This window comes from Citrus clementina, unplaced genomic scaffold, assembly GCF_000493195.1.
Source record: "Citrus clementina cultivar Clemenules unplaced genomic scaffold, Citrus_clementina_v1.0 scaffold_3, whole genome shotgun sequence".
Classification (NCBI taxonomy): Eukaryota; Viridiplantae; Streptophyta; class Magnoliopsida; order Sapindales; family Rutaceae; genus Citrus; species Citrus x clementina.
Genome location: NW_006262339.1, coordinates 5,967,151 through 5,979,576, shown reverse-complemented (window position 1 = coordinate 5,979,576; position 12,426 = coordinate 5,967,151). Strand labels below are relative to the sequence as shown.

Below are 12,426 nucleotides of genomic sequence, written 5' to 3'. Positions count from 1 at the left end.
TTTTAATATTTAGGATTTTAAATAACAAATAATAAGGCAGATTTATTTTTAAAATAAATAAAAATTTACTATAGGTTGCGGATAAATTTAATAATTTAAATTTTTTTATGAATGCGAATTCAATAATGACTAAACTAACTGTGGTGGATGGCGTCCATGGTCATCCTAACAAGGAAGGATCTAGAAGAAAGATTAATCAAACAAACATTATTCTTAGTATTTTATGAGAAAAATTATAGTCTTGTCGCCGACGAGATTGATTAGATCCTGCAGTCGGCTCGCAAATACGTGGAAGGTGACAATTATTTTTAATTTTCTATGGAACAAGTATTATAGTTGCTGATTCAGATTTGATAGTGAATTAATTCTTGATAATCCTAGACCACAAATTACTCTGAATCATTGTTTGAGACGCCAGATGGCCGCTGCTCATTTATTCTTTGATAAATAATTATTTGGGCAAAACTGTTCTCGGCCACAACCTTAAAGAAAATGCATGTTCGTGGCCAAAGATTTGGTGACTGACAGTGATTTGTGCCCCTCCCCCAGTTCAGAATTATTGGCGAGAAACATAAAAGTAATGATTCAAAACAAGACCGAAGGACATTTAAGGAGATGAAATTATTATTATTCTTATTATTATCATTTTTCTTTTGAACAACGAGTCACGCGCTAAACAATAATTGGTCCATTTTCCAATAATAATAATAATAATAATAATATGCTCGATACATTCATGTTTGCCACATGCAAATCCCATATGGATCAACGGATTTCACATGCACTGCACCTCCAATCAAACAGAGAAATGAGCAAAGATTGGTTTTCACATGATGTTTTAAAAATAAAATAATCGATCACCGATTTGGTTTGTTGTTATGAAATGATTGGAAGCTTAGTATATATTTTCTGTATTATTACTAATTTTATGAATAAAAAGTCACACTTAATTTCTTATTTCTCTCTAAAGATGTAAAATTAGAGAATTTATCGTTGATTTATATATACTTGCCTTTTTGAAGTAGCATTAAGCCACTAACTCAATTGTCCCTCCACCAATTTGAGCAATAGCATTAACTCCATATCCATGTGATTCGAACTTCAAACTTCTCATACCACCATGAGAAAGTTTTCATCACATTACATTTTTACCTACTAATAAGTTAATTTCTTGTTATTAGCACTCTTTGTAACTTTGATTTTTATTCTATTTTGAAAACAACACTACACAGTACACACTTCTCGTTTCATGACAAAAGTCAACCACGAATTATACTTTGGAAATAATATTACTTCAATTATGAACAAAAAGTATTTCTAAATTTTCAAAGTTAATAGGTAAGTGAGGAGAGAATTTTAATCTAGCCTTCCCCATAAACAAATTTTCGTGGAGGCTGATCACCCAGACCCATAGAGATGAGGGTTAAAGAGTCCTAAGCTTTGTTTAGTGTTGGTGTTAAGCAGTTGTATATTTTTAGTTATAACACTAAAACATTTAATAAAATACATTACTAAATTGACTTTATAAAAACCTACAAAAATATTTATCATTTTCAAAAATTATATTTACCATATATTATTAATTTTTTATTTTGTTACTATAATTCCTTTCATTTTTATTTTATAACTCCAATTTCTTTTTTTAAAGGCAGCAACTTTCACTTCCCGGCTATAGATTTTGCAGACGTGGATGTATTCACCAAATTCCTTCCTCATTCTCAGCACCACAATCATTTTGAAAACGAAACAGAAGAATTATTAGAAAAAAACATACTGCTGTCACTTTCTGATATTGGCGGCACGTAATCCCAGCACACAGCTTTCGCCACGTAGCTCACTCAACACATCGTGGAACAAGATCCGCAATCAATGGTACCGCGAATCCAAAAGACACAAAATCGCATTGTTCATTGACACCAGTGGAATCCTCCTGTGATCCTATCTATCACATGATTACGAAGAGATACTTGATTCACATCAAACTTGTTTGGTGAAAATTAAGAACCTTTAATTGAAACATCTGCTGCTGCTGCAGATAAGACCCCAGACGCCAGTAAAAGGCAAAATCCAGGAACAAAATAAAAAAGAAGGAAATAAAAGCAGCATTTGAAGCTGGTGTGGCGCGGTGTGTTGTCCCCTTATTCCCCAGGAGCTCTGCAATAGTAGACAGACATAACCACTTCACACATTTGGGGGTGGCCACATCTTCTCAAATAACTCCTCAACTCGCCTTGCTTGATTTACATAACCGTCAAGTCCAGCAGCCAGAAGCTCGACAGAAGCAGGGCCCATAGCTGATGCTAGGCTTAATTGGTCCCACTTGGTAAGCTGATCACAATTCACAAAGAAGGGATCGATTAGCAAATCAGTTTACAGCGTAAAATTAAGATGACCACACATTCTGGACAGGACCCAGACTGAACGTGCATTGCACTTAAGACCACAAAACAAAGCAGTGATTGGTAGTAAGAGGTGGTTAAACTGACGGAAATAGTAGAAATGGCATTGATGATGGCTTCTGCTATTAAATTCAAGGCAGTGGTTGCAAAAATAGAAGTGCAGATGGCGGCAAAGGGAATAGAGAGAACCATGGTGGGAAGAATTGTAAACACAAGCACAAGATTACCATATACACCCACTATTATGAAAGTAATAAAACTTATTTATCAAAGAGGAAAATGATTACATGCAACTTATTTATCAAGATTACTAACAAATTAAGATTACTATGGCCATGGTTAAAGCAGTTTTTGGATTTTTAATGTTGCTCTATAAATATCTGACATGCAACTATGCTCATTACATGCGGCAACTAGTCAATATCAATGCCTTAAGATTACCACATGCAGTAAGCCTGTGTACGATGATCATACTCTGCATAATATAAATAAAGGATCATTAGACTGCATTTAGTAATGGTTTGAGTAATTTTGCGTCATCCTGTCCTATCTATGTCAGTTTCACAAAATAAAACACTAGATGAAGGACAATGAATAAACGGGAAATTTGAGAAAACGCAGACCTCTTCTTCAGTAAAATTGTACATAGCAGCAGACTGAGGGGATAGCCTCCTAACGAAAGAGTATTTCTCATCAGGAGAAATGGCAGATTCTTTGAGAGACTGCAGTACCTTCAATGGTGCTATGATATAATCAACTCTGGACAAGCAGTGAATCAGTGTGAGCCACAAATCTCATTCATGAAACTAAAGTTATCAAGATTTCCAGTTAAATGGGATCAAAGTTGAGTCATATAATTACCCAAGAAGACTAAATAAATCTTGCTTGTTTCGAACTGCTGCTGCCATCAACTTTGATTTATGTCCATACTTGTGAATGTAATTGTAGGCCTTTGACACCTGCAATGTAGCATAATAGTAGTTGGGTTCAATCAATTGTCGATTGCTAGTGTGCTACAGTCATAAACATAAGCCATCTAGCAACTTTGATAATTCAACATGTATCTGGATGTCAAATGGCATTTCAATCCAATTACACAGTTCATGTCATTGAATATCCTATTTAACAATAGGGAATTCATTGACTGCTAAGATTCAAAGAAATCTCCTCTCACAATAATGTGGGTTCCACCAGGGCTCCCACCTGTGTACACATCAAAGTCAGAAGAGAGGAATGCATCCTAATTAATATGACAGATAAACATGGCATTCGTATTTTAGAATTTTCTAAAACTTGTATATATATTCAGCAGCATTTAAGAATATTAACCAACAGTGTACAAAACACTTGTGACCTAAAACAGCTTCTTGAGCATCAATGTGGATAACATATTCAGAAGAAAACGTTATTCAACTAACCAAAGATAAAGCAGGATCCTCTCCTCTTTTAAGAGTAGCATCTATCTCAGGGTCACCAGAATGATTGCGAGCCCAATCCTGAAAGACAAGATATGCACTTTAATTATGTTACCCATGACCCCCTGAAGGTTTGCTAAACCTCATTATTAGTTAAAAGCCAGATCATTACCCGAAGGCGGCCGACGAATATCTGAATAACAGAAGCACCAGCTTGGGCAGCAGCTGCAGCCTGAGCAAAGCTGAAGACAAGACCAAGCCCATAATAAAATATGAATAAAATTTTGATTTGATTTCAAACCAGCACAAACTTAACTACGTCATTCTGTAAAGAAAAGATGCAAGAAAGGAAGTAAAAAGCCATCATGTCATGGAGGTTATAGTAAACTGAGAACTAACAGAAGAGTAAAACTACTTATCAGATGCTAATGCTTCGACATCTTATCAGAATAAAATTACATGTTGGTGCTATTACTTAAACCGTTTCAAACAAGAAACTTAGGAGCAGATAGTTTGGGGATTTAAAAATGCCAAGAATGAACATATAATTTGCATAGCTCGTTAAAGCAGTTACAGTACAGAAAAATGATTCTTTGTGCAAGGACACTTGCAACATAAGGAAATGCTACATTACACTTGGAAATTCTAGCTAACATACCTTGTCAAACAGATTATTCAAATTTTATCATATAATGATGTCAATAGAGTAGTCAATGAGATGGCTGAAATTTCACTAACAAAGCTCAAATATCAGAATTATGCTTCTAATTTATACTTCAACCATAAACAAAAAGATTTTCCAATGAAGCCGGCACACATTTTGGACATACAACCAACTACGTAAGATATAATAGAAAATTGGTGTGAGAACACCAGGCCTGCCAGATGATAAATTGATCTTATTAGCTTATCAGAGAAGTTCTGGCTTAAAGTGGACTTCCAGAAAACATCACAAAGATCTTTGAAGCCAGAGTGCAATACACGTTACTCTTTTTAAGAAACAGTAAAAATAAGATTCTGTTAATATTAAAAGACAAAAGAGTCACAGAGATGGACCAGGTGCACAAATGAGCAAAAACTCTCTGGAGAAACTGAAGTACACACGAACCATGTAAACTAATGTCATACATTAGCATAAACATCAATCTTTCTACAAATAAAGATTATTGTCCGAAGGTGAGAACAGATGTAGCAAAGAATTTTTAATTGTAACATGGACCCAACTTTATCTTTAAACCATAACAATCAAATGATACTATTACTTGATTCAACTATGTAAGTACCTGTACACAAAGGTCAAATGTGTCTGTATGCCCTCAGATTCCAGCAATCTTGAGGCCTCTATTCCCTGACAAGAAGTCAATAAAGTGAAGGGCCAAAGAGAAATGAAAAGAATAACTGGCTTTCACTACAGATTTACCACAGAAAAATTTTGAGGTCACCAACCCCAACCTATTTTATTTGGATACTCACTTGCCAAGTTGAAGGAATTTTGAACAATAGACGCTCAGGAGGAACATCAATTTCGCTGTACAACTTCAACAAATCGTGCACCTGCACATTTCGATAAACTACAGGCATTAAATTGCATATCAAGGATCTGTATAAAAACCAGTGAAAGTCAAATTGCTGAGGTATTATTTTGTTGAATAAACCAAACATATCCCCGAAGGTTGAAAAAACACAATCATAAACAACTTATTAGAAACTAAAGAAAGGAAAAGGAAAGGAAGAAGAAGAAGAAGAAGCAGGAAGCCTCTCCCAACCAAAGGTTCATTTAAACATTGTATTTTTTAGAGGTAAGACTATACCTTCAACAATATATATTGATAAAGAAGAGAACTTAAGCAAAAAATTAATGACACTCAATGTACCAATAATTCAGAAAGAAATACCGTACTAAACTCCTACGTACTAGGATTTTTAAATTAGAATTTCACATTCTACAAGTGTGATACATCAAAATCTCTATTCTAGTTTCTCCAGATAAGCAATTTAGCTTTTTGCCGTGCACATAAACAGAAATGAGATGTGTTCCAAAAGCAATCATGCTATTGACTTACTACCAAAATGTGGTAGACATTCCCATATCTAGAAGTTAAAAGATCCATAGAGCTAGTTCTCATTTGATTCAAAAATCACAAAATCACTCTAACATTGAAGAAAATCCACTAAGAAACACTGCAATCTCCATAGAAAGAAACAAAGTGGCTTAGGATTCCTATGACCGACATAGCAAGCATAGAGTATTTGAAAATTTAAAATGACACTTCAGTAAAAGTGGGTCAAGCAGACAGAACTGGGTCTTGAGCAGAAAGATCCAGAAAATAAACATGATTAGAAGTATTTCACATGACAACCAATTCCTGGGTCAACAATCACCAGATGGAAAAAAACACCTCCAACTACCACGAAAGTTTGCAGATAAACTTGATGCAGCACTGAAAGAATGATGTAAATTCATAGTTTGAGATATAGATAGCAATCAAATTATGATTTTCAGGTCCCCAGGGCATCAATGTCAATTCATGTATTTGTTGCATATTACTGAATCGAACATTCTTCATTCCCACAGTGAAAGATGCTAAAAGAACTGAATTGAAAAGAAACCAGTACCTTCCGGATAATTCCATGGGTGTCATAAGCAAGTCGTGCATCCACTTCAGTTGAAACCCGACCAGGTACCATTTTTGCCAAATCACCTCCAACATTCACCAATGCCTACACATTCATCTCCAATGGTTGAAAACTCTTCAATATTCCAAGGAAAGAACCACCCATATTCCTTTCCTAAAAAGTAAGCTAAAACAAAGCCAACCTTGTTGAAGAAACAGGACAGTCTGAGCTCAGAATTCTCAAGCTCACAACAACTGGAGTCAGCCAAAGCCATGTCCACAGCATTCTATACAGAAAATGCAGTTGATTTAATGAGAAACCAAATCTCAATTTTGTTAAGACCAAATTACTCTCCGCGGATGAAAAATGCTTACTCTGAATATTGTATCAGGGAGGCTACAAATTCCCAAAAGGAGAGAAGAACTAACAGTAGCAGCAGTTGGAGGGAATCTAAATTTCAATAGAAAAAAAATTGAAAAAATAGATAAATGCTGCTAAAAGAAATATTAAAGTAGATTAGATTCTACTCGACTAAGAACAATTTTTTTTCTTAAAAAAAAAATTTAAAGAAAAAGAAAAGGCCTAAAATTTAATACCTCTCAAAATCATCGAAAACAACAGTGTCAGGAACGATTTCGCTAAAGCTAGACACAGCATCCAGCTCCGTACTCAGTCCTTCATTTGATTTTTTTTTTTTTCAGAAGAACCAATTAAATAATAAAACAAGTATGAATCATTAAAATTTTGAACGACAGAGAGTAAGGTGAGTGAGAGGTGACCTGCATCAAGCGAAGAAGAAGAAGATGAAGAAGCACGAATGTGAGGAAACGATGAGCGGAAGTTGAAGTGCACATCAGAAGCTGTTGATATCAGTCTCGAATTTCTTCCCTGCAAGTCAATTCAAACAACTCAATTAACTAACTGTATCTGTATAAATATATCAACCATTCAATTTAATATACACTGTACATTACAACTTACCTGGAAAGAAAATGAAGAGAGAGCTTGTGAGGGCGGACATCGCAAGGAGATTGACATTTTTTTCAGCGGGGGAAGAGAGTGAGCTGATCAGAATCAGATGGTGTGGGGACCGTGGCTACTGTAAAATTTATATATATATATATATATATATATATATATATATATATATTGTTGTTATTTCTGTTATTTATTTATTTTACCATATGCAAAGCTGCTCTCGGATATTTCCATTGCACGTGTCACTCTCACTAATTCACTCGTGGTTTAAGGATAAACTTTAATTTAGTGGGCCTTGATAACTTCCCCTTAGTTGAGCCCATTGGATTATTCATTACTTGCACTGGTTTAGCTGGCGGTCACTTAGCACAAAGCCTTAATTTAAATTAAAAAAAATCGGTTGATTACAAAGAGCGAAAATTTGCTGATAATATCGAAGAGAGACGACGCCCGCAATTGTCTCAAACGTAGGAGGCCATGATTGATGGCAACATCTCCCCTCGGATACTCCGCACACAGTTTCAATTTGACCCCGCACGGCGCACGCACACTTACACTTGCCGTGTCTTGCGGCAGCATAGCATTGTCATTGACAGCATTACAAACCCAATTAAGGCAATAAATTTCTAATAACGGACGGATGATATATTACCAGAAAAGATCAATTAATCCTGAACTGAACTAAGAGTGATGAACTAATATGAGATATAGATAGAGACCATAAGATATAATCAATTATACAGAACGTCTCATTATTCAATGTATATAAAATATTAAACTCAATTGATAATAAATTAAAATCCATCAGCTTTACATATAAAGACTACTCAAATAATGAATAATAATGATTTAAGAACAACTAATCAGTTCAAAATGGCTCAATTCTAGTTGCAAATAACTCAGCCAACGGCGTTGATATATTTTAGCAGCTCAGTTTGGAACTAACTGTCAACGCTCTTTCTCCAAGCCAGAGGTTGCCTGTGCCCCTTTTGTGAACAGTGAACTTGTAGCTGATTCAAATTCTTTTTCCAACTTCTTCCAACGCACCAAAGACAAGAGAAATTCCTGGACCTGCATTGCGTTAATTAATGAGTAAGGATTTCATAGCAGATATAAACAGAGCAAAAGATTTTTATATAAAGCAGAATCTTCACCTCCGAGGGGTCCCTGAGAGAGTAAAATGCCTTGGTTTCTTTGGGGACGGAAGACACAAGGATTCCATATCCTCGATTCCCCTTTCGTAACACCTAAGTATAAAATCAGGATTTAATTGTTTAAGCATCGTACTATGTACGTAATGAAATTTAACCAACCTCCCAACTGAAATAAATAACAAGGGTAATACCTTAAATGCATCTTCATCAGTCCTATCATCTCCTATGTAGATGGGGAGCACATCATCACTATCACTAAGCCCTGCACCAAAGGATACAATATGATGATCAAACCCTGTTACAAGGTGGCATGCTTGTTATTGTAGAGAATGTTACCGAGAGATTCAAGAAGGAATTCGACTGCTTTTCCCTTGTTCCAGTCAATCACTGGACGGATCTCTAAAACCTGATAGCCAAGTAAACCAAATCAGCCAAAAATAAAAATAAAAAATCTCACGTCAGATATAGACGAATCAGGAACAAAACAGGGAGTACTCGGTTTAGCCAAAATTAAATACCTTCCGCCCATGAGTTAATCTCAAACGAGGGTAGTCTTTAAGGACATCGTGCACACACTGAGCTATTGTAGGCCAGCTCTGAAGTCAGAAGAACAGAGGACATCTTAGAATTTACAAGCACGAGAAAGAGAAAGTGCATTCGGAAAGTATAGTGATGATCACCTTCTCATCTACATTACGATAATGTACAGAAACACAAAACTTGTGGTTCTCAACTTTTGCACCTTTGACGCTTTTAGTGTTCTCAACGAGGGTTCTAAAAACCTGGCATAAAATATTAAATATAGAATCAATTCTTTCTCAACATGTTAGCTTATGCTTCTTCATCTACATTACACAACAAATCCTGTACCTCATCGATCATAGGTAAGAATTCCCTAGCAGGCTGGAAAAGATTTACTTCCTTGCCCTGCCACACCAAAACAGAGAAGAAGCAAAACCGCAAAGCTTAACATTGCATAAAAATGAATAAAATCCCAGGAAGTGTAGTATTTTTCAAGATTTCTGGAAGTTAATGAAAAGGGTAGTCGCTTGAAGGCCTTGTTATCTCTTACCTGTTGGTCAGTAGATTTAATAGAGTTTGGATGGTCATCAGACACTGTGTGGTCGACAGGACCCATAATGTCCATTCCATGACTACCGGCATAATAGAGTTCTGTTAGTCCTACCAACTCATAAACCTGATAAAATATACATTGAATCAGACCCTAAAGGTAGCCAAATAATAAATGCACAAAATGAATAAAAACTAATGCACAAAATTCTTAAAACCCCAAAGCAATTAAGTTTTCTCCATGTACCTTATCACGGCTTCTCCCAGTAATAATTGCTGTCGGGAAATACTTTGCAACATTTCTTACAGCAGAGCGCATCTGCAAAACAATTTATAATTTTTATTGAAGCACGAGGCAGCAAAAGATGCAACAAATGAAGAGAAAATTCTTACACCGTCAGACATAATGGCACGATCCGGGTCATCAACAATTGGAGAAAGAGTTCCATCATAATCTGAAAAAATGGCAATCTTCTTTTTCTTTGCTTCACTCATAATTTTCTCAAAATATTTTAGCGCTGATGGATACTTAAGCTGCACACGGTTGGAAAAAAGAGAGAGGAACAAATGATTTGATAATACAGGAACTTAAAAATACAGTACTTTATTCAATTCAACAATTATTCAGAATGCAATTGCTTACCATCCAGGAGCAGTAAGCAATATCAAAGTCATCTAAACCGACATCAGCATTGAAATCCTTGATTAGCTTCTTTCGAGGAGGGGATGAGGATTTCATGGCGTCCAACCATCCATTGGACCTAACGTCATCAAGCTTCCCAGGCTTTTTCCTTGGAATCGCAATACACTTGCCAGAGAACGAAGCCCCTGGCTGCGAGTAAGGCAGCCTGGAATGTATGCCAAGCTTCGATTTGTTCAACGATGCAGGATCAGTAAGAACAGGAGATGCTTGATTTGACTTCAACTCCATTAGGTCCAAATTACTTGCAAGCTACTTAAACTCTATAAACTAATTTAATTGTGTGATGTTAACAGCCCACTGGGTCAAACACAATTTTATCTCTTTAATCTGGAAAAATAATTTTTCTACCCAACTCTTTTATCTATGAAAAACCACCTCTTTAATGTTTTCTTATCACTGCTAGTTGGTGAGCGGTCCATCAAGCGCAAGCTTCCTGAAAACTGGGGAAGAAATAATTATTCAACCATGTTATTTCTGCAGAGAAAAACAGAACACGTACATGTTCATAAATTCATAATATCATTATCTCCATACCTTCGCATCTCCAAATCTACACTGCATTTATGGCAACTGACTGATCATTATTTGAGAAAAAAGTCCTCAATATAAAGAAGGTACGCTGCTCCAAAGCAAACCAAAATGCACCTCCTTCAACCTGAAGAATAGTACAGAAATAGTCCATTAAAATCATTGTTCTGTTCTCATGAACAAAAAATTATTTCACTTATATTTATGTCTAACATCCATATCTTTCAGTAACAGCCTAACAGGGGAAAAAGAAAAGAAAATAAACCCACCTTCTAGACTTGGTGTTCATGTTAAGTAAACTCTATGCAATTAATTACCAAAGCACAGCATATATATGTACATATATAAATTCCATCGAAGTGCACGTACCACAAAATATGAAATCCTTGAAAGGAAAAACATAAAATATAAGCAATATCATCTCCAATTATTGTCATCCACCTTACCTACACGACGACATGGTGTCACTTCTCATTTATAAAATTCGTCGTATCAAGAACATTTATAAATGACAAAATAAAAACGTCAGACTCAGCAGCCTGTCCAGCTCTTGCAGCACAGCACATAGTTTACAATCTCTATAATGCATACCCAAGATTTAAACAAGAAGGTAATTTCACCTCTTAGACTCATAAGTCGCTTTCAGATCGAGTTTCATTAAATGCAAAAAAATATGTTTAAAATAAACAACGTGAAAACTTAAAAGCTTGGTGCAACGAAAAGACAATGCAACTACCGAAACGGTCATAAACTCCAACCATCAACATGAAAATAATTAAATTCGTTAAAGATGGCCTGAGTAAAGAATCGTTAGATGATATCTTACGATCTCTTGAGACGCATCAAAGCGCATCTGCAACCAAGGCAATATTAGTGAAAGTTTAAGCCAATTAAAGTGTGTGATTGAAAGGTCATAAAAAATTTCTTTTGAGAGGTTAACATCAAAAAAGGAAAATGATTAGGAAACTTTTTCGATATTTCAACATCTTTACCTAGTTCACAGCAACCGACAAAATAGAAACTTAAAAAATAAAAATAAATAAATAAAATCAAAAGAAAAATAAACAAATGCGCCGTCAAAATCAATCCACTTTTTTTAATATAAGCATTTTCGTTCGCATACCAGAACTATAATGGATCCTTTAACCTAATCTGGGGTTCAAAAAACTAGCCATTAAAATGGACCCACCCTCAGGCAGACAAATAAATAAACAAGACTTCTCCTGAAACTGAAATTCATTTTCATATCGTAAAACCAGCGATATTAATGGTGTTAAAAAGAGAGGGGCGAGATTTCATATTCATTACCTGAATCACCAGTGAAAGAAACGAAACGCAAGAGCTTCGTTTTCCGAGCGGCCAAACGCAATCTGAATATTAATAGTAAACCAATATTTATAAATGAATAGGACTAAGAGGAGGCCAGTAAAAAGGCTTTGCCTCAACTCAAATGAATGGAAAAGGCTGAGAAAAATAAAAGAATAGGAAAAAAGATGCCCTAAATAAAAACTAAGAGATACGCAAAATGTGAAAGAGAGAAATTATAACTAACCGAATGGAAG

At 35.4% G+C, this 12,426-nt stretch overlaps 2 protein-coding genes across 3 annotated transcripts; both read right to left on the bottom strand.

Annotated features, from left to right (window-relative positions):
* Window positions 1-1,910: 1,910 nt before the first annotated feature.
* Window positions 1,911-7,521, bottom strand: LOC18049898 (transaldolase). The gene is made up of 13 exons (XM_006440307.2): window positions 7,412-7,521; window positions 7,210-7,318; window positions 7,027-7,105; window positions 6,805-6,880; window positions 6,633-6,716; window positions 6,431-6,535; window positions 5,288-5,368; window positions 5,098-5,162; window positions 3,987-4,056; window positions 3,818-3,895; window positions 3,261-3,358; window positions 3,023-3,158; window positions 1,911-2,328 (listed from the first exon to the last, which is right to left on the bottom strand). Exons 1-13 carry the CDS (start codon window positions 7,466-7,468, stop codon window positions 2,182-2,184), a joined length of 1,185 nt encoding a protein of 394 aa, XP_006440370.1. The 5' UTR covers window positions 7,469-7,521; the 3' UTR covers window positions 1,911-2,181.
* A 696-nt stretch (window positions 7,522-8,217) lies between these two features.
* Window positions 8,218-12,426, bottom strand: LOC18049897 (probable trehalose-phosphate phosphatase F). Of its 2 annotated transcripts, none has more exons than XM_006440306.2 (13): window positions 12,173-12,426; window positions 10,871-10,991; window positions 10,277-10,776; window positions 10,027-10,167; window positions 9,881-9,952; window positions 9,635-9,760; window positions 9,433-9,489; window positions 9,243-9,344; window positions 9,081-9,158; window positions 8,899-8,968; window positions 8,754-8,824; window positions 8,563-8,655; window positions 8,218-8,479 (listed from the first exon to the last, which is right to left on the bottom strand). In XM_006440306.2, the coding sequence occupies exons 3-13, from the start codon at window positions 10,562-10,564 to the stop codon at window positions 8,357-8,359; spliced, it is 1,221 nt and encodes a 406-aa protein (XP_006440369.1). In that variant the 5' UTR covers window positions 10,565-10,776; window positions 10,871-10,991; window positions 12,173-12,426; the 3' UTR covers window positions 8,218-8,356. The 2 variants fall into 2 exon arrangements, with proteins under 2 accessions (XP_006440369.1, XP_024044612.1); XM_024188844.1 differs by having other exon boundaries at window positions 10,277-10,769.